We start from the raw sequence: 21498 nt of genomic DNA, 5'->3' as shown, positions 1-21498 counted from the left end.
GGCCTCAAACAGTGCCCACCTGTGGGACCCCCAAATCACTGCACCTTTGCCAGCCTTAGTTTCCTCAGCTGTAAAGTGGGGAGATTACCCCTATCTCCCAGGTGGTTGTGAGGGGCCAGTAACACCACATGGGTGAAGTGCTCAGCACTGGGCCTGACCCAGGTAGGTGTTTACTCCCTCTGCTCCCTGCCCGTGATTCACCCTGGAGACCCATTGATGCAATCTGGTAGCTGGCCCTGTGGGCCAAAATCCTTGGTGGGGAAGCCGCTGGGGATCTAGCAGCGCAGCCCAAGTGAGCCCAAGATGCAGGGAGCGCACCCTCAAATGAAGTGTGTTGGTGATGGGGGTCTCAGGGCCATGAGCTAAGCTCACGTTTCAGGGGGATATTCGTGCTTTTGTATTTTCCAAGCAGGTCTCGGGTTCAGTATAGCTGGTGGAGTCGGGAACCAGCATATTCCTGGGGATAACAGTATCTATGTCACCAAGATTATTGAAGGGGGAGCAGCCCATAAAGATGGCAAACTTCAGATTGGAGATAAACTTTTAGCGGTAAGTAGCTTCTTGTTTTTCCTCTGGCCTCCTGTTTTCTTCCTGAACCTTGATATTTTTAGTCATATGATAATTTTATGTATTTTGAAAGATGCTTCTTCACACTAAAGAATTTTTTAGTATGAAAAGAAAACATTTTTTGTGGGTCTTTCTTGGAGCATATTCATAGGCCTAAAAATATTCCCAGCTATTCCTAGGCTATAGCTCTTCTTTATTTTTATCTGGAAACATACTGGCATATGCTTTTCCTTCTCTGATCATTGGATCTGGCGCATATCCCCCAGCCATGGCTATGCAGTCTGGCAGCAGGGGTGGGATGAAGAGCCGACCTTGACACGGCCTCCAAGATCTGAGGGTCAGACCCTGTCCAAGAACCAGGCAGTTGACATCAGAAACATCCAAGGCTATAATTGGGAGACCTCGAGGAGACCCTGGAGGTCCGGAGCCACGGTCTGGCCCCTCAGTCAGCAGAGACTTCTGGGGGAACTCTCCATGGAACTGGGATGGTTCTCACAGTTCGGAGAAATGCGCGAGTCTTAGCTGGGCTGTAGCAAGCCCTTGGAATTAAGGTGGTTTCCTTAAGAGCAGTGTCTTTTGGACTGGGCTTGGGCCTTTCATGGGTCCAGGAAGCATCGAGCCATTGGCACTGGAGACTGCCTGAGGCACTCAGAGCTTTGGTGCCTTGTTGGGGGCACAGGCCAACCTTGGCCCAGGGCTTCACTGCCCTTTGGGCCCCACTGACTTTCAAACCTACTGTTGTTTACTTTGATAATCTATCATTTAAAAAAAAAAAAAAAAAAGGTCTTTCAAAACAATTCTTTGGTAGCCAAATAATTTTACCATTTGTTAAAGATTAAAAACAAATTTGCATACTAATGATGGATTTGCTTGTTTATTTTTCCATAAGGAATGAAATCTTGGTGGATTAGTTGATACCTTTTACTCTTGCCAAATTTTTCATGACTCCCACATTCTGCTAACATGATTTTATATGGGGCCGCACGATCCACAGTTTAAGAAGCTTTGCTTTAGAGCAGTGATTGTTTTCCTGATGGGAATGAAGTAGAACCTCAGAAGTGTTTTACTTTGCATTTCTCCAATTACTAAAGTGGGGTTTTTTGTTGTTGTTGTTGTTGTTTTTCCCATATAAGGGTGCTTAACTTCAATTTCTTCCATTGAACCTTTGCTCTTTTGACCATTATCTACTGGGGACTGTCTCTTAGTCTTGTCATCTGAATCAGTTTTTTAGCTTGGAAATCAGAACTTTATCCAAGAAATTTCATAGATTTATGTATAAATAAATGTATTTAGATTTATTCTCTGCTCCGCTTACCTTTTAACATTTAGCTTCTAATTTTAGCTGCATTGATCTTATTTATGCAGCTGTTTTTATTCAATCAAAATTGGAAACCTAAGTTTAGATAGTCAAAGTGGACTGCCTGCCGATTGAACTTTTTGAAGTAAGATATTTAATTCTTCATCTCTTTGCTTGCATTGTCTTCTGCTCTGATTATGTATAAATAATGAACTAAGTAAAATTCAGAGAAGATAGGCCTTTTTTGGTAATTCACAGATTAGGAAGCCAGTTCATGAATGTTTTTGCAACGTTGCGATGTTGTTGAGGTAAGGCACTAAACTGGTGCCTTTCCCAGCAGTGTCTACAGAATCCTTGACAGGATAAATTTGGTCTTGTTCCGGTTTACCTCCACAGAAACAAAGGAGGAATACTAAAAAGTGTGGAGGTTCTCCAAGCCTCCTCCTTGGACCCTCTTCTTTTTCTCTGCTCACTCTCTCCTCAGTTCCTATTCCCTCCATGCTCGTTTCTGACGGCTGGCTCATTCTCTTGCGCCCCAGATGAGTCTCACATTTACACACTCCTCTCCCATCCCCAGATGTCTCCTACCTGTGCCACGCCCGTGTCCCTCCGTCCTCATGGGTGTTCACCACCTGGCTCCAAGCACCCACCGAAACAGCTTTGAGTCAGTGCTTCTTTCCTTCACCCGTTGGCACCCTGTGCCTCCGCCCTTTCCCCTTTAAGCCATTTTCCTGGCCAGCAGTGTAGTAGCTGCTGCCATGGGCCCAGGGAGATCTGAATCTAGACTGTTAGTAGCGCTCCACCTCCATCTACTCCATTTCAGTCACTGTCAATCATGGATGGCAATACCTCCCTCCCGGTGTTTTTTCCAAGGTCAGATCAGACGATATCTGTAAAATGCGTTGGAAATTGTGAATATGACAAGTGCTAGTAAGGACCAGCCTGTCACTGCCCACAGCGTACTCCATCCTGCCTCTAGCATCACGTAGAAGTCCCCTGCTGAGCATTGACAGCTCGACGCACTTTGCTCCCATCTCTCTGAGACCCCATGCCATTTCCTCTGCGCTCATTGCTGACCCTGCCTCCCACTTTGGTTCCTTACCACCATGAGTATGTCTGAAGCATGGCACCGACATGAGCAGCCATGTGAATGCCCCCTGGGTCCAACCCTCACCACTCACCCCCCTTCTTGGGCCCCCACCTTGAACTGAAGTCCTTGGCACATGTGTTGTGTCCATTTATTTTCTTTATGTTCTTCACTCTTAGGTTGAGGTTTATTATTTCTGTTCCTTTTCTATGCAACCAAGTGCCAGGCCCAGTGTGGGCCCAATGGTTGTGGTGCGTTGTGTACCGGGACTGGAAGCATCAGTTTGTGTTGCTAACACGTTTTCTGTTACGGCATCTTCATTCTGTGTGTTCCCGTTTGGTTTTAGGTGAATAGTGTCTGCTTAGAAGAAGTGACTCACGAAGAAGCCGTGACAGCCTTAAAGAACACGGCTGACTTTGTCTACCTGAGAGTGGCAAAACCCACCAGTATGTACATGAACGATGGCTGCGTTCCTCCTGATGTCACCAACTGTAAGTTTAGCTACTCCATGGAGGTTTGACAAGTGGGTTAATAGACAATTTGTTCTGTGTGAGTTGTTTGTTATTATTGCTCACAAGAAGTATTAGACATAGCACAACGTATGCCTTAGGTAAAGGCACGTCCAGCTCATGAATGATGCAGGCTTTAGTTGTTAGAACCTAAAATTCTTTGGATTATTGACATGTTTAGGGAAAAAAGCCAGGCCCTTCCTTCTATGTGTAGCTTGGTTTGTCTATTCGTTTGCACTGTGCTTTCCCAACAGATCATAAGCCCCTTTTGTATCCCTAATGTTTAGCACAGTATCTGGCCCATAGTAGGAACTTAATAAAGGTTTGTTGACTGATTGAATCCAAAAAAAGCAAAAGTTCCAGGCGTGCTACCAAAGCAAAAACAAGAATTCACAATATGTAAAAAGACATTATACCCAAAGGAACCATAAATAACAAACCTGTTTCAGTTTTCAAATTATATAATCCTCAATGCTTTTGCATGAAAGTAAATAAAGGAAAAATTAAGAAACTAATAGAAAGTATAGACATTAATACAACAGTAAGAAATTGCTATCATTCACGTATTTTGGACAGATTAAAGGAATAATATAGAATAACAAATTGTTGGAGAAACTTTCCCAAATTCCCCTCCAAACAACATTAAAATGAAACTTCAGAGCAAATTCTGGTGGCAGAAGCAAAAAAAGAATAGGGTGAAGCAAGTTTCCATCCCAAGACAAGTTAGAAGGTCAGAAGGCTTAATGGGGTGAGAATGGAGCTCAGTTCAGCACAGGCCAAGCCCTGGCAAGCCAGCAGCAGGATTTGGGGGTAACTTAAGCTGCACCTCCTGGAGCGCTCCTCTCACAAGGGAGTTGGACGGCTGTACGGAAGGAGGTGTCTGTGACGTCCTTGAGAGATAGAGGTGCCATTGGCATCTGAGGGGAAGTGGTTATCTGAGGACACAGGTAAGGGCAGGTCTCCAGGCTCCAGCCCACTATCCATTGTGGGGGCTACCAGACAGTCCGTCTCTTCTCATTCCATTCATCTCAGTCTGGCTGAGTTGTCATGGGGGGCCCGGTGTGTGAGCCCAAGCTTTGGCAGGGTCCTCTGAGAGGGCTCTGGCTTCACAATGCATCCGAGGGGCTTTCCCCAAGGCCTCCAGCACCACTTGACTGGCCCCTGTGCGTGAGAGAGGCAGCTCTGTTGAGGGGCCCCTGGAGTCAAGCCCCGTACTGAGCAGTAAGGTTTAGGGATTGAAATGTTAACAGAGGGACATTGAATTCCAGGACCTGTTGTGGGCAAGCTCCATGGGAATCCTTTAAGTCTTAACAGAAAAGAATCCCAGAGTTGTAAACATGCTGACCGTGATTTTCTTACTGAGTTTAAATTCAATAACTTTTCGTTTGTACTGAATTGCTCAAGCAATTAGTTCTTTTTCTGTTGTGTTTTTCTAGCTTATTCTCAACCTGTGGATAACCACATTAGTCCACCTGCTTATTTGGGCCAAACACCAGCATCACCAGCCAGATACTCCCCAGTCCCCAAAGGGATGCCTGGAGACGATGAAATTACAAGGTAAGGACCTGACGTTTTCTATCTCCCTGCAGCCTGTCATCCCTAAGATGACTTTTTGAAGCGTTGAAGGAATTTTCATTGCTCTGAGAGATTTAATTTCTACTTGTTTTATGAGCAGAGAATTCCTTTTCAACTTAAGCAGAGGTTCTCTTCTATAAGATTGCATTGAAAAACCAGTCGATGTGCTGCTTTTTTTTATTGAATTTTTCCATCAATATTTGTTTTTCTGTCCATCCCTCCCATTCTTTGCCCCCCACCATTGGAAAAAGAACAAAATCCTTGTAACACCTAGCCACGGTGAAGCAAAATAAAGTCCTACATTAGCTACATCCAAAAGGTGTCTCCTTCGGTCCACCCCCTTTGAACAGGGCAGTGTTCTCCACTGTTTCTGCAGTGTGCTGGGGGTCAGAGTACTTGGGGGACCTACTTCTAGGTACTTTCCTCTCAATGAGCTCCTGCCTACAAGAGTCCTGAGGGGTGGCTGTATTGACTGAGTGAAAGGCATGATTTAGGGTGTCACAACAGGGCCCTGTCAGCATTCACCCCCTTCTTTTGGTAAGTAACTGAGATTCAGCCTGACATTGCCTGTCATTTGCATTATCCTCCTTTCTAGTAATTTGGAGCTGCTTTCATAAGGCTGATAACCTGGATTTCCTCCCTGGAGAACGATCTCTTAATGCTTTTTGACGACTTGTTTATTGGAGAATGGTTCTTGTTTTTATAGATTTTGATTAATTCCTCCTAAATCTTGGAACTGCGACTCTCAGCAGTGAAACTTGCTGCCAAAGTTTTCCCAAGTAACTTGTGTCCCTTCTAATTGTAACTACATTGATTTTGTTTAGGTAAATTGTGTGTAATCCTGACTGCTTTCTTGACTGTGACCCTCTCTATCCCTTGTTCAATCCTCATGGCTTACCTGTCTGAAGCCCGGAGAGGCGCTGTCTTTCTCTTCTGAGTTGCTTTTGGGATTCCCCTTCGAGTGGTAGGAACACCTCTCTGTTGGGGTTTTCTCTCATGTGACGAGAGCCAAGGGACTGTTCTTGTCCAGTTTTCTCCCAGATTGTTTTTGGCCTCCATTGAATTTTAGCCAACATTAAGCCACCAGTGTGATTTGCTGTAGTTAATTTTTCATGGAATTGGTCCGGTGAGCCGCTTCTCTCATTTACCCAGCGATAGCTTGTTTGTGTGGTTCTGTTTTCTCCTGGAGTTTTAGATCTTGTGCTTCTGATAGAAGGCCCGATTGCATGCCTATTTAAAAAAAAAAAGTGATTTTCCTTTTTTTCCTTGAGATGAACTTCATCATTGAGCCTTTGGTAGTTTGATTAGTATGGGATTAGACTAAAAAAAAATGAAGGTAGGCAATATTGTCCTTTTTATGCCATCAGCTCGGCCTCCCGATAATCAGTGTTTCTCCAGTTACTTATCTCTGAATTTTGATATAGCTGTTTTCATCTTGGTTTCCTGTATATGTGTGCTGTTGGCAAAATTCAAGGTCTTTTATACATTCAGTCAATCAGTCAGTAAACATTTATTAAACACCTACATGATTTAACATTTCTGCTTTTGTCTATGAAGTTTTCATGCTTTGATGGTTTTTACCATGTTTAACATATATTGGATTACTTGCCGTCTAGGGAGGGAATAAGGGGAAAGGGGGAAAATTGGAATACAAGATTTTTCAAGGGTCAGAGTTGAAAAATGATCCTTGCATATGTTTTGAAAATAAAAAACTTCAATAAAAAGAAGAAAAAAAATTATCCCACATCAGAAGGCTTTGAATGGGTGGCACTAAGCAAGTATTCTGCCTTAAATTCTGTGTATAGGTGATAAAAAATTTTTTTAAATCACAACACTGTATAACCCACTCACTGCTACTGTGAAACATATTTCTATCTTTGGAGTAATGATTGATTGAGAATAAGAACTTTAATTCTTTAGGGTGATCATTTGTGAACATGAGATACTCAGCTGACTGAGAAGAAATTTCTGACTAATAGAATCATAAATTGTGTTTTATTTTATCTCAATTGTTTATTATCTTTTATTTTAGGGAACCAAGGAAAGTCGTTCTTCATCGTGGCTCAACTGGCCTTGGTTTCAACATTGTAGGAGGGGAAGATGGAGAGGGAATATTTATTTCCTTTATTCTTGCTGGAGGGCCTGCCGATCTTAGTGGAGAACTCCGGAAAGGAGACCGGATCATATCGGTAAGAAAATAAAATTGCTTTCTCGTTTCAAGTTTTTAAGAATATTTAGTGGTTCTAGTAAAACACAGGGCATCTGTAGACTGAGTAAAGTTTTAATAGTGAGAATTTCTTATTTAAATAGTCCATTTGAGAACATGATTTGTAATTCTTTTTGGCACTGCCCAGGGAGGATGCTTGGTGGAAGGGTAATCCATCCAAAGGCTCGCCTCTGCTCCCCACAAGCTACTGTGCCCATTTGTCCCCAAGCACTTCCAGAAACCATTTGGGGAGGACCCCGAGTTACTGGAAGTGACCTGAACCCGTAGGCCTCACGACCACGTGTCCAGGCCATGTGGATGGAAAGTGGCCTTTGTGTATGAAGTGGTAGGAAGCCCGAGCCATGTGCAGAGCAGAACCCTGCACCCCTCCCCCCCAAAAAGGAGCCATCTCATGGACATGTCCCCCCACCCTGTCCTGGGCACTCCCTCCTGTTTCCACTTACTCGTGGGGTAGTGCTGTGGACAGAGGTACGGGCCAGGAATTGGGAAGGCCTGAATTTGATGGGGCTTGGGACACTCTGCTTCCTTCCTAGTCAACAAGTATAATGATAGCCCCCGGCTCCCTGGGTTATCAGGAGCCCCCGATGAGCTAGTATCTTGTGTTCAGCAGGTGTCTAATAGATACCTGTTTCCATAGCTCTCACTGTATGTTTTGGCTTCCATCTTCATCATTAAAATTAAGGGGGGGTTCTTTGAATTGCCAGATGCAGTGCTCTTCCCATGGCCTCTCTCCGTGGCCTGTCTTAGCTCTTCTGCTACTTCCCTCACCTGCACAGACAGCGTGACTTTTTACTGACTGACCTCTCACTCTCAGATGCTTTCCCTCCCCATGTCTAGCTTGTGGGTCCCTCCAGATTCTATCCTTCCCCAACCTTGTCCCTCTTCTCTATAGCTTGTCAGCGCAGAGTTATTGCTAAATAGTTGGATTCCCTGTTTGATGGGGATTTTCTTGAAGGCACAGACAGTGTTTTTGCCTTTCTTGGGGTCCCCAGCCCTTTGCATGGCGTGCTGAGAGTGCTGAATAAAGGCTGTTTTTTGCCTTCCTGGCTTAGGGGTGTGCTTTTGTAGGACTTGGCTCTTTGTGTTTGGGGGTCATCCCAGAGATAATAAGGGGTGCAGGGAGTGATGTGGTCTAAACTCAGCTGTATTAAGAGGCACAGAAAAGAATCATCGTGAGCCCGAAGTGACGAGGGCCTGAGCTGGAGCTCTGACTCCGTAAGGAGGAGAAATGTTAGCGGTTTGGGTTCTTCGACGGGTGATTGCTGGCCGGTGCACCGGAAGCCAAAGAAAAAGCAAAAGTCCACAGGTTAACGTTCCCGTCTGTGGGGATCCTGCTGTGTGGCTTCATGGACCCCTTTCTGTTTGCGTTTGATTCCCTGTGTAGAGAATGAAGTGAGGAGGAGGAGTTTGAGGCTATGAATCTAGGAGAATGAGGTAGCTGGTGCCATTGGCAAAGACCTTAAGGTTTAAAAGAAGGCTGGGCACGGAAGGAAAGAAAATGAGCTCTGTTTTGGACAGGTCGAAGCATGTGGAGCGTCAGGTTGGAGATAGCCACGAGGTCACTGGGTTTGTGGGACCAGTTCTCCGAGGAAGGACCAGAATTAGAGACAGAAGTCGTCTCCGAGGTTGGAGATTGACTCATGGGAACAGATGAGATTGTAGGTGGTTTTCTGAGAGGGAGCAAGGAAGCCGGGGGGCACGGGTATGAAAAGGAAGGACCTCACAGTTGGACGGGCTGTGTGTGAGCTGAGTTCTGCCCCTCCATATCCATGATAAGCACCCCAGGCAAGCTCAAGTTCTTGAAGTTAGATGGGAGGAGTCTCTAGTCAGCATCGGTGCTGAGGGTCTCCATGACAGGAGTTTCCTGTACTGTTTTTTTTTTTTTTTTTTTTTTAAGTCCAAACCAACCACCCCCCCCCAAAAAAAAAAAAAAAAATGGCAGGTAAAATGTCCTGGGTAATGGATAGGAAAAGCCCATGGGAGCGCTGCCTCCAGTGAGCCAATCAGCAAAGTGGGGATTTACATGCCAACCCCACACCGTGCCAATTGATATGAAACCAGGCCAGAGCTGCCGGCTGAGGAGAGTGCTTGGGGGAAAGGCTTGGTGAATGTGGTGAGAGGATTGATTTAGGGTGCACAGGGATAGGTGGAGGGACAGCAGGCTGTGGTCGGATCAGAAACTCTCAGAACTTTTGATTGTGCACGTAGGACACTTGTGAGCAAGGGCAAAGGCCGTGGTGGAACCGTCCCATGTGCAGATGAGATGAAATCTTGTGGTCTTGTGGTTGTTCAATTGTTCTGTGACTTTGGATCTGGAGTGGCTTCCCCTGCCCTGTGCAGCTCCCCCTCCCAGCTGGCAGGCTCCCTCCCTGCCCCCCCATCCAGCTCACAGATGTCTGAGCTTGGGCTGCGCTGCATCTGGTGAGAAACCTTGAGTAGGGAAAGGGAGGTCTCAGACTGGGGCAGCCTCAGGCTCCTTGTCTTTGTGTCTTCAGGGCCTGGCACAGAGTGGGTGCTTAAGATAAGTGCTTGGGGACTGAGGGAACCTTTCTGAGGGGTCACCAGAAACAACCTTAGTTCTTCTTCCCACCCTGCTCCCCTCTTTCTAGCCCATCCAGAACTTCTTAGATCTCTGTTGTCCTCCATTGCACTTGCTTGGCTCTTCTACCCGGCCAGTCCAGCAGATCTGTGTTTGGGAGTTTGTCACTGACCCTGCTCACAACAGAGGTGACAGGCCCCCTCCCCGACATCTCCACACACCCTGGGTAGCATGGCTTTAGGGGCAGCCCAGAGACCTGGCCAGACGGTTTGAAATTGAACACATCCCGATGGCGTGTCCTCCTTGATCCTGCTCATCATCATGAAAGGGAGGGCAGGTTATTCATGAGAAAAACATATCTCCTAAAGGTCTTAGAGAAGAGGTCAGATGCTAAAGGTAACCTTGGTTTGGTTATCTGAATAAGTGGCATTAGAGATCTGGGGCAGGTACTTTGCAGCGGGGGGACAGGCGTGAGGTGGGGAGGGACAGCAGAAGACGTGGTAACTTAGTGAAGTGCGCGGCAGCTTGCCATTCAGGGGAACAAGACGTTCACGTCCAAGTCAGGGAACGTTTTCCCTGAATAAACCAATGGGAATGAGTGTTCATCCTTGTCTGTGTTAAAAGCATCTCGAGCTCTCATTTCCAATGGTCGTGATTCTCATGTCCCATGACGTCTTGTTTAATTTATAGGTGAATAGCGTCGACCTCCGAGCAGCTACTCACGAGCAGGCGGCAGCGGCCCTGAAGAATGCTGGTCAGGCCGTGACCATTGTGGCCCAGTATCGGCCTGAAGGTATCACCCGGAATGGGGAAATGGAGGGGGCCGCGGGGGAGGGATGGCCTCTTTTTGCAGATTTGACGATTTATCTAGAGAATTCTAAAGAGAAATACAAATTAGTTGAAAAAAATAAATGGAGCAAAGTATAGGATATGGAATCAATCCACAGAAATCATTCAAATATCTAATGCAAACAAAATGCAATCGGAAGAAATGGAAAGAGCAGCTCCTTTCCTGATAGCAGAGTATCTAAACTACTCAGGCATCTCCCTCCCAAGCGTACGTGTAGGAATACGTTAATACTTCTTTTAGAGATAAAGGAAAGCCTAAATAATTAAAGCAAAATCCATTTCACATGGCCAAGCCAGTATAGTAAAAAGCACAGCAAGTTGATCATTGAACTCATGGGTTTTGTTAGAAACTGCTTCTTTCCTTGCCTAACAACAGAGTACAGTCGTTTTGAAGCAAAGATCCATGACTTACGGGAACAGATGATGAACAGCAGCATCAGCTCGGGCTCAGGTTCCCTTCGGACCAGCCAGAAGCGCTCTCTCTACGTCAGGCAAGTATCCGCTCCCTTCTCGCCAGCGATCGCTCACCAGGCACAGCTTTTTGAGGGCAGACTGCCACAGAAATGAAGGAACCTGGCTCTCGGGATCACGCGCGGTCCATGGCCTGGCGGATGGGAGTGGGAGAGGTCAGGGCGCTGCCCCCAGACGGATTCTGCTTCCTTTGGGGGGCACAGCATGCGGGCTGGCCCTTAAATGCTCCACAGAAGGGCAAGCTGGCACTGATTCAGGGAGCTAATGGTCAGTGAGGGGTCACACATCCAATCTGGGCTTCCTGGAGAAGGATTTCTTGGCTAGAAAGAAGTGTGAGCACACCTGCACTTGAGGACACTTGAGGAAACTTGGGGGTTTGTGGAGAAAGTGTCACAGCCACTGAGCCAAGAGGCGTCCCTGCTGTGCCAGGAGGAAGATGGCCACCAGCCTGTGCCGCCATAGAGAGCGAAGGGCTACGGTTCTGTGGGTGGGGGAGACATTCTCCTAATGGGGACCTGGCTTCCAGGGGAGCCTCCTGTGCTAGTCTCCAGTCTTTGCCTTCTCTCCAAAAGTGGGAGGGAACCCTCCATGTCCCCAAAAGGAAGAAGTCCTGTCTGTTGTCCATGTGTATGCATCTGTCTGGAGGGGGCACCGGGAGTTACAAAGGTAACGGAGGGCCCGATGCGACTGTGGCTCTCGCCAAGCCCACTGTGGGCCACTCCTCCCCTGCCTTAGTCGTCCTTTGGGTTGACTTGCATTTGTCTCCTGAATTTAGAGCCCTTTTTGATTATGACAAGACAAAAGACAGTGGCCTTCCCAGTCAGGGGCTGAATTTCAAGTTTGGGGACATCCTTCATGTCATCAACGCCTCCGACGACGAATGGTGGCAAGCGAGGCAGGTGACGCCGGACGGCGAGAGCGACGAAGTCGGCGTGATTCCCAGTAAACGGAGGTACTTTACTTCTGTGGAGTCTTGTCCGTGTCTAGTGCCATGGGCACGTGGGAATCTCGAGCCCAGCTTCAGATTCCCCTTGAATTGGCGTCTATACGTATTTATGAAATGTATGTGTGTACACATGTAACGTGGCGCTGAGAGACAGCTCGCTTTGGTGGCGGCAGCAGGGATGGCTTTGAATGTTGGTGCTGAGGAGGTCTCAGGGGGCAAAGGAAGAAGCCTGGGGGGCCTCCCCGGGTGGGGCTTGACCCCTTCTTCAGCTGCGGTTTCGCCCGCAGTTTGGAGCAGTCAGCCAAGATACGAGAGCTCACGCGCACATGCACCCTCACAAGCCTTTGGTCATGAGCGCCATCCACTGACCAACATCCTCCCCTCCATAATGGCAGATCCCTTCAGGGATGCAGGTTGCAGCCCCTCCGTGCCCCGAGTCAGTCAGTAAACACTGAAATGCAGGGAAGCACCAGGAATACAAAGAGAGCCCTCCAGGGGCTCACAGGTAATGAGAGACAAGAAATCAAGGTGTGCTGACCAGCTACGTAGGAAGTAAGTAAGGGAGAGAAAAGGCTTGAATTAGAGGGGTTGGGAATTGAAAGAAGCCAAGCAGGGCAGCTAGGTGGCGCAGTGGATAGAGCACCAGCCCTGAAGTCAGGAGGACCCGAGTTCAAATCTGTCTCAGACACTTAACACTTGTGTGACCCTGGGCAAGTCACTTAACCCCAATTACCTCAGCAAAAAAAAATAAATACAAAAAGAATCCAGGGAGGTCAGTTGTTGGAACAGGAGAAGAGCCTTGCCAGGGTCACTGGATCCAAAAGGAGGAGGGGGCCAGGTGAGGAAGGTCTTGGAACCCCAAGTGGTATTTTGTGTTTGATCCAGGGGTGGTTAAAGGAGCCACTGGAGCTTATTGAATGCAGATGTGGGTAGGGGGCGAGCTGAAGGCAGGTATGAGCCAGATGTCTAGCTCCAGGTGTCTGAAAAGCAACTGAATGTGAGCAAGTGCAGGGCAGAAGAGGAAGATTTGAGAGTCATCATCTTCATCAAGGTGGGCATGAAGTCCGGGGGGGGGGGGGGGGTGGAGGCCTGAGCAGACCATCTTTAAAATGTTTTACAGGACCCTGTAATAATAATTTCTAGAAAAATGAAGAAGATGTGCCTGTTTTGATTATAGCTTTTAGGTATTCCAATAATTTTTAAATTATCTCTTACATCTCATTTCCAGGTCAGTTTTTCCAAAAAGATATTTCACATCATCCATTTTTCCATTCCTTTAGTTTGGTTTTGTTGTTTCTTGATTTCACAGTCATTAGCATCCATTTGTTCAATTCTGACTTTTAAAATATTTTTTTCTTCAGTGAGCTTTTTTACCTTTTTTTTTTCCTTTTGGCTAATTCTTCCCCCCCCCCCCCCAGGCTGGGGTTCAGTGACTTGCCCAGGGTCACACAGCCAGGAAGTGCTAAGTGTCTAAGATCAGATTTGAACTCAGATCTTCCTGAATTCAAGGCTGGTACTGTATCCACTGCGCCCCCTAGCTGACCCTTAATTCTACTTTTTAAGGAGTTTTTTTTCCTTCAGTGAATTTTTGTACTGCTTTTTCCATTTGATCACCTTTTGAGAACAATGTCAAAACTCTTATATCCAAAGCCTCCCAGAAAAAAATGAATTGGTCTTAGGTCATGGAAAAGCTCAAAAAGGATTTTGACAGTCAAGTAAGAGGTAGAAGAAAAATTGGGAAAAGAAATGAAAGTGATACAAGAAAATCACAAAAATTTGGCTGGAAAATTATTTTATCTATCATTTTATGGGTTCTGCTGCTCCTGAATTTGTCTGGGGACAGTATTTAAGGAGTTTAGAAATATTGGGTGTGTGAGAGAGAGAGAAATACACTGGATTTTCAAATCATTTTTGGATTATTATGTTTGAAGAGTTTCTTAAAGTACCACAGGCTTAGTAAATAAAAGAACAACACTTTTCAACAATATTATTTTGCTTGAAGGTTTAAATGTTATTGTTATTATTTGGAAGTATCTCATTAGGAAAATGCTGCTGTGGCCTATTTTAAACATGGCACACTGATGGATGCTTTTTTGTTTGTTTTGGTTTGTTTTTTTGGCAGAGTTGAGAAGAAAGAACGAGCCCGGTTAAAAACAGTGAAATTTAATTCTAAAACAAGAGGAGATAAAGGGGTAAGTATGAAATCTTGATATTTTGAAAATTTCAGTAACAGTAATTTGGACAATAATTTTATGTTGTTTTAGTTGAGCGGAATTGTTAAACGAAGGATGATCTTTTAGTCAAACAAACTCATTATTACTGTCTGTCTTAGAAGTGGGCATGGCTTTCCCAAAATTATTTTGATTGTTCTTAGCAGTATGCCTTCGGTAAAGCGTCTTTTTTCTGAATGAGACAAATCACATCCTGTCTCAAAATGCAACAGTCAGTTAGACCAGAATTATTTGGTGTCATTATCACTAATAATGGTAGATGATCACATTGGGAACTCTTTGAATGGATCAAAAAACTTCCTGAAGTGTCATTTCATAGGATTCTCTGGGTTGCTCCCGCTGCTCTGCCTTCGTCCTTGTCCAAACATCGGCAGATTTTTTTCCATCCCATCTTGGAAATCTGCTTGTACTTGCCAGATGCACTGGGCTGCATACAGTTGGGGTGTGATAAATATCCAGAGAGGCTGGTGCGGGTCCTGATTCTCCAGGCATAATTGGAACCCCAGCCCTCATCCTTCTCTGCTTGCTGCAGTGACATGTGCAGTTAGGCTGTTGTAGAAGTTTTATTGGGGTCCGGGGCTGAGCCCAGGGGCGGGGAGGACTGTCCTGTGATTAACACCAGTGGAGGCTTGGACTGAGACCTTGACAGAAGGGAAATATCCCATAATAATAATAAATATATAATGACATAAAAAGGCTTATTTCCAAACATAATTCACCCATGTCCTCCTGCAAAACCCAAATTCCATCCTCTGTTCAAAGAAGGGAGTTTGGTATCTCCCAGATCAGATCCCAGGGGTGGGTAAGGGAGCAAGCAGGCAGAGACCGAGATTCAAGCCCCAGTTCTTCAGTGAACTTGCCAGGGGACCTTTGGCATCCCAGGCTAAAAGGATCCCCTTAAGAGCTTCCTTCAGCCCCACCATGGTAGATTTTGCAGGGAACCTAGACCAGCCTCAGACCCCGCTCTGGGCTCATTAGTATTCTTGGAGCCATCAAGCCTGTGCATCCCCCCCGCATTCCACAATGGCTCCTCTGCCACGAGGTCAGAGCAGGGCAGCCCTTGTGCAAGACCAGAAAGTCTTAGCGCACTAGGTCTTGAGTCCAGTCGGAAGGAGGCGGCTTGGAGCCGCGGACCCTGGAGGCGCTCCGCGTGAGCGAGCCTTCAGCCAGCCAGGCGCCAGTAAGTATGTCTCGGTGACAGCCAAGTGCATGTTGTGACTCATGAAAGTGTGAGCAGATCACTGCATTAACGACCTGGACGTCCCAGTCTCGTTGTTGCCCATAACCCGGTTTGTCCCCGGTCCTTGTGTCCTAACCCGGGTGCCCAAAGTGCATGGTAGGAGGGGGGAAATACGCTTGCCATTGATCGAGAACTGCCTTTCTGTCTCCTGCGGCCTCCGTGCCCTCCTCTCTTCCCACTTCGGCTGAAACTTGTGACTTTTCATTAAAGTACCTCCCACTTCCACCCAGATGTTTCATGGTATCCGGTGGCCAGCTGCAGAACGCTCGCACCGTGGGCGTGTTTGTGGGTTTTTCTTTAATATCCTTTTTACCTTACTCCACACCAGTTCAGCGCCCCATCTGCCAGCAGCATCCGCGGTGAAAAGTGGTGCATGCCGACGGGGCTTTCTTCTGGGAAAACGGAGAAAAGGGCCCGAGTGAGCGCACGCGAGCACGCTGTGCGCTCCCTCCCTCTGCACCTTCTCGGCTTTCGCTTGGGCTGTTTCACTTGGGCTGAATCCTTCATCTGGCTTCTGATAGTTATGTGGAGGATTCCTCATTAATTTTAATGCAATTAATATCTTTCGACTAACCAGCAATTCTTCATCTTCTGTGTTCTTAAGATTCCACATTTTGACTGATTTTTTTCCAACCGTGACTCAAAACTCTTTAAATTTCATTTTTCTTTGGGTTGTTTGCTGTGAAACTGACTCTGACCACAATATATGCAGTAAAAAGGGGGAAATTCTGTTGGCCGGTCCCTCTAAACCTGACCAAATTGTGCTGAACTCAAAACGAATTGCTTTTTCATGCTGAATGAACAGACCACAGACAGAGTTTTCAAAAATATATCTTATCCTAAAAGGAAGATCGGAAAATTGTCTCCAAATGTCTATGTAGGCTTTTCTTTGTTCTTCCCTGTTTGAATTCAGCGAACGATGGTGATTCATAAAATGCTACTTGACAGATGTTAAATGTTACATTCATTTACATATTTTTACCTAATAAGCCGAATTTTGTTCACTACATTGAACTGGTTCTTATTCGTGTTTATAGGCTTCGAAACCTAGATTTCCCCCCCCACAGTTTCAAGAGCGGTACAAAAGTAGCGTGCAGCTGTGTAAGAGTAGCGAGCCTCCAGAAGCTGCTATTCGTTGTATACGTGATCATTTCTGTACAAGACGATCATATTATACAGTCACTTTGCACTTAATCTCCACAACAAACTATGTTAACACGAGATGAGGGGGACTCGGTCTGGGCCACTTACATGATGGCGGCTTGCACCAAGGACACATGCTTCTGGGAGAGCCAGGGGCCTGAGTGAGGGAGAAAGCCTCTGGGGTCTCCAGGCAAGCAAAGGAAGCCTTGCCCGCCCAGGATATGATTCCCATAAGAACGGTGGGTGGGTAGAGGGGACAGAGGCCTAGACAGCGCTGGCAAGAAACGGCTAGGAGAGCCATGGGTCCGGCCTTCCGCTGGAGAAAGGGGTGAAACGTCTTCACCTCCCTTCCCCTCCTAGATGGAAAAGCCTCCTTTTTCTTTAAGAGGAAATGAAGGAAAGGAAATAAGACGGACCTGGAGGAGCCTCAGGGTTGGCGTGCTGCCCTCGGCACTGAGAATAACCAGCGTGGACCCTGTGCGGCTGGGGTCCGTGTCAGCAAGGCCAAAAGGCCTGGGGACCCTGGAGGGGGAGGAATAAGGAATAGTGATGGAGGTTTGAACAGGGAGCACCTTACATATTTACATCTCATTCAGTCTTCCCCACTCTGGGAGTGAGATGTTGTGATTATCCCCATTTTTCAGATAAGGAAAGTGAGACCGAGATAAGTGAAGGGCCCTGGGCCAAGTAGCCAGTGAGTACCTCGGTCTCGCTGAGTCCAAAGCCAGTGCTCTCTCCAAGGTGACTTCCCAAGTAGCGGCCTGCTGGAGGAGTCAGTCACTCAAGGCAGCCTGCAGGAGAGGAAGCAGCGTGAGGCAGGTCTGGGGAGGGACGAGGGGGCCAGGGCAGAGACCCCCAGAGGCTAGCTATGAGCAGGACCATGGCTCTGCCAGAGCCAGATCAGATGGCAGCCGAAAGGAGGGCCCTCTGGGAGCCCTGAGGGAGACCCTCAGACAGCCGCCGCATGCTGTCCAGTCCCCCCCCCCCCCCCCCGCCTCCTCATCCTTAGCCCCCACCTGGTGTCCGGAGCTGGTCCCACTGCCATGGAGGCAGGGAGCTCCAACCCTCCCCATCTGGATAATTTGTTTCTCATGCCTTCCCCCCAGATCACTCTTCCCCTTCTTGGCTATTAAGTCATATTAAGCTTGCTGCCCATTAAAGCCTTGGGTCTTTCTGAGCAGAAGCGGGCCTGCTCTGTTGGTCAGGCTGATGGAGACCCTTGTTGGCTGATTCCAGGCCTTTCCAGATTAGAGATGGGAACCACTCCCCTCTTCCCGAGTTCTGCATCTGGTCTCTCCATTAGATGGCCGTCCCCGGGCCCTTCCCCTCCAGGAGACCCCTTAAGACACGGGAGGGGGGTGACTCTGGTCGTACGTCACTGTTTGTAACCCTGCCTAGCCTTTGCCCCAGCAGTGGCCAAGACACTTGCTCCGTTCTCCAGCTAAAAGCTAGGAAAAACTGTCCCCAGCACCCCCCAGCCTTGTCCACCGACCTCTCAGAGGAGCCTTGCGGGAAGGAGGCCGGGCTGGGAGCTGAGGGGCTCTGGTAGCAGAGGACTAGAAAAAAGGGGGGTTGTCTAAAATGGAATGGCTTTGTAGATTTGATTTCATTATGAAAGCATCCCCTGGGCCAAGCAGCAGGCCTTGGGACACTGGGCTAAAGAACCAGTTGAGATTTTAACCCTTTCAGAAGTGATGCAGGAGTCAGAAAAGCCTGGAGTCTGGCCAGAGGCACGGGGAGGGAAACTAACTCGCTCAGCAGCCTTGATGAAGCTGCCCTTGGACCCCCAGACAGTGAGCAGGGAGCCTGGCCAGGTGGGCACCGTCAGCTGCTCACAGACTAGTTTGTGCTTTTGAGTCAAGTAGCATTGACGCCCCCTCAGAGTGGGCTCTGTGAGCGACCAGAAGGTCCCTCTGTTTCTGGTGAAAACACAAGTTCACTTCCGTTATAAACTGCATGATGTGGTCATGAGAGTCGGCTTCCTCAGGGCTGCTAGGCGGGCCGTTGTCCACACCGACGTTAGACCCCCTTTGTTTTGCCCCCTTCTCTTCTTCAGCAGTCACTCAATGGCAAGCGTAAAAAGAACCTCTTTCCCCGAAAGTTCCCCTTCTACAAGAGCAAGGACCAGAGTGAGCAGGAAACCAGTGACCTTGACCGTGAGTATGCAGGAGCCGCCATCTCTCACCCACGGGAGGCTGTTACCATGGAGACAGTTTCAAGAGCTGCCACAGGTGATGCAGGAGCCGCCAGCAGGCTCCAGGTTGGCAGGAGGAGGCTCACGGCGCTTAGCTATTGGCGGAATCGCCGTGACAGCCCCTTTGCTGGGTGGCCGTTACTCGTGCCGCCCCCCCACTCTTTAGCCTTCCAGAAGTGAGTGTCACATGAGTCGGGGGGGCTCGGCTGGGCAGCCTCGTGGTCGGTGCTGATTCCCCGGAAGCGGCCGAGCCCCTCGTGGCACCCCTCTGCCAAGCACCGCACCTGCCATGGTCTTGGAACTGTCTCTTGTTGTAGCTCCCAGGTTGTATATGACTGACGACTGTTTTCTTTGATTATCTTTTTATCGCTTGCTCTCTGGGGACTACTCTCTACAGGAGATCCCTGACGACATGGGATCAAAAGGCCTGAGTAAGTGATCCCCACTCCCATCCGTAGACAGACCCGACCTTGTCCGCTCGCCCTCAGATGAGCAGGAGCCTAGAGAGCCCCGTAACCTAGTGCGCTTGTAGAGAGCTCGGGATGCCGTGCCTGGGTTATTCAGGCGCCCTAAAACCCACCCTCAGATTCTTTCTCTCTCCTCCCTGTGCCCAAGAACACATTTTCCTCTCTGTAATTTTGCTGACGAGTGAATGCCTGGATGTGGTTTCTTAAATTTTAAATTGGTATTTTTTAAAAACTAAAACTAAGCCTCCTAACAGGGAAGCTCTAGCAGCATAAAGCCCCAAGCAGGAATGGGTTGCCCTGGACATCATGGCAGGCCGGGGAGCAGGGCTGGATGTCACTTCCCTGGGGCTGTCCGGGCTTCTGGCGGCCCCTCCTGTGTCCCTCAGGCCATGGGCCAGGCAGCCCCCCGCCCCCAATTACAGGACTTCCAAGGCGGGGGAGAGCAAGAGCGGCCACAGAGTTCATTTTCTTTGGGAACAGACGAGCCACTTCCCAGCATTCGTGTATAAAATCGAGGATTACTAAGAGGAAAAGAGTGTCGGGAAACTTGCACTAGGAACAGTCTGTTCATTTAGAAAGCTGAAGAGATAGCTGAGCCTAACCCTTCGATTGCATCCCCTTAAGCGATGGAGAGAAGGGAGAAGCAGGAAAACGGCCCCCATTCCAACTAATTACCCCACAAGTACGGTACTTTGGCCTCATCTAGCAAAATTAAATTCATTTTCTGTAAAAAAAAAAAAAAAAATTAAAATTTGCAACTTCTGCATTGCTGTCATGTGAAAAATCTCAGAAGACCTTAATTTGACCTGGATCCAGTTTCCAATTTGCCTCCTACAAGAAGCATTGATTGTCGTTCCAGCATCGCCCTCCAGAAGCCTTCCTGGGCCCCTCTTCTTCTGGAACTTTAGTCATTGTCAGGGAAGCGCCATGGCCAAAGTGGCCTTTGGATCAGTACCACCCCCTCCCCTCACTCTGTCCCATTTGATTTCCTGAGAACAGCTTTGAAAGGCAAGCATCGAATCTGGATTTTATCTCCTCCTCTTCAGTTTCTCTCAGCCTGCCTTTTGCTTTTAGACTGAATAACAAAGTAAATGTGAATAAATATATTTTTATATTTATAACACCACAATTAGACATTTGACAGGCTCATTTCTCTCACATTACCTGGGATGAGAATAAGAACCTTACAGTAGAACTGAGTGGGATGTCAGGGTAAATAAGCATGAAAGCTGGCCCAGTGACCTGGGCGGACCTGAGAAATTCCAGGAGGCCATCATGCCGAGCGAGCCATTGGGCTTTTAGAAATCTCCGGGCCTCTGACCAGCTGGCACTTCAGGCCTCAGCTCCACAGTGGCGAAAGTGGAACCAAGGGGTGAATTTGGTGCCTTCCTTCCAAGGTTTTTGTGAGCATGGAGGTTTTAGAATTCCCGTTGGATTCTAGGCCATCTGGTATTTGTAGCATTTGCTGGATTCTCACATCGACAGCAGTGCCAGATATTTTAATCCATTTTCAATCAAGGGATTTACAGTTTCACTTACCATGGCCTTAAAGTCAGTTCACCTGTTGCTTGTTCGGGGGCCACAACTTTCCCTCCCCAGACAGTTGGATGTGAGGAATCAGACATCCCTAATTCAGATGGGAGCAAAAACGTCTGGTTCTTCAGACAGGGGCTCTTCTCCCCATCCCGAGCCTCTGGGACCAGAACGAAATAAGATGGAGGAGTTGAGAGCTCTGGCTGTGCTGACCAGGCCTAAGGTGGACACTTCCACTGTCCCAAACAGCACCCCTTCTTCTCCCTCCCTCCCTAAGAAGCCTTTGATTGTAGGAGGCTCTTCAGGTGACGAGGTGTGACTGATGCCTTTCTTAGAGCTTCCCGCCCAAATTCTCTAGAATCCAAGGTTTTCTAGCCGCTCTCCTCACCGCCTTTCGGGTGGTGGCGGGAAAGTGACCCCAATTTCTCACGGACCGTGTCCAAAGGAGGGCAGGCTCATGCCGCCCTAGGAGAATCTCACAGACATGTCTGGCTGCTCAGACCATTTGGGGATCCAGTGGGCGGCTGCCCTCCCCAGGCCCCAGCCAAGTAATCATTCCTCCAGCCCCCACTGGCCCGCTGGTGTCGGAGACGGGGTAATAGTTGGCTGGGAAGCTGAGCCTG

General features: G+C 47.8%; 1 protein-coding gene across 11 annotated transcripts in view; it reads left to right on the top strand.

The window, feature by feature from the left end:
- Positions 1-21498, top strand: part of DLG1 (discs large MAGUK scaffold protein 1) — a 149013-nt gene that overhangs the window by 118903 nt on the left and 8612 nt on the right. For 3 of the 11 annotated variants that reach the window (XM_074297793.1, XM_074297788.1, XM_074297794.1), the window contains 9 exons: positions 413-549; positions 3298-3442; positions 4897-5017; positions 7068-7224; positions 10492-10594; positions 11027-11141; positions 11897-12073; positions 14190-14259; positions 19273-19306. In XM_074297793.1, coding sequence (XP_074153894.1) covers positions 413-549; positions 3298-3442; positions 4897-5017; positions 7068-7224; positions 10492-10594; positions 11027-11141; positions 11897-12073; positions 14190-14259; positions 19273-19306 — 1059 coding nt within the window. Of the gene's footprint in view, positions 1-409; positions 550-3297; positions 3443-4896; positions 5018-7067; positions 7225-10491; positions 10595-11026; positions 11142-11896; positions 12074-14189; positions 14260-18737; positions 18838-19272; positions 19307-21498 lie in introns of all 11 variants that reach the window. The other 8 variants (XM_074297792.1, XM_074297786.1, XM_074297789.1 and 5 more) reach the window with 5 other exon arrangements.

The sequence above is a fragment of the Sminthopsis crassicaudata genome, chromosome 3, assembly GCF_048593235.1.
Source record: "Sminthopsis crassicaudata isolate SCR6 chromosome 3, ASM4859323v1, whole genome shotgun sequence".
NCBI lineage: Eukaryota > Metazoa > Chordata > Mammalia > Dasyuromorphia > Dasyuridae > Sminthopsis > Sminthopsis crassicaudata.
This window is presented reverse-complemented; position numbering and strand designations above follow the sequence as displayed.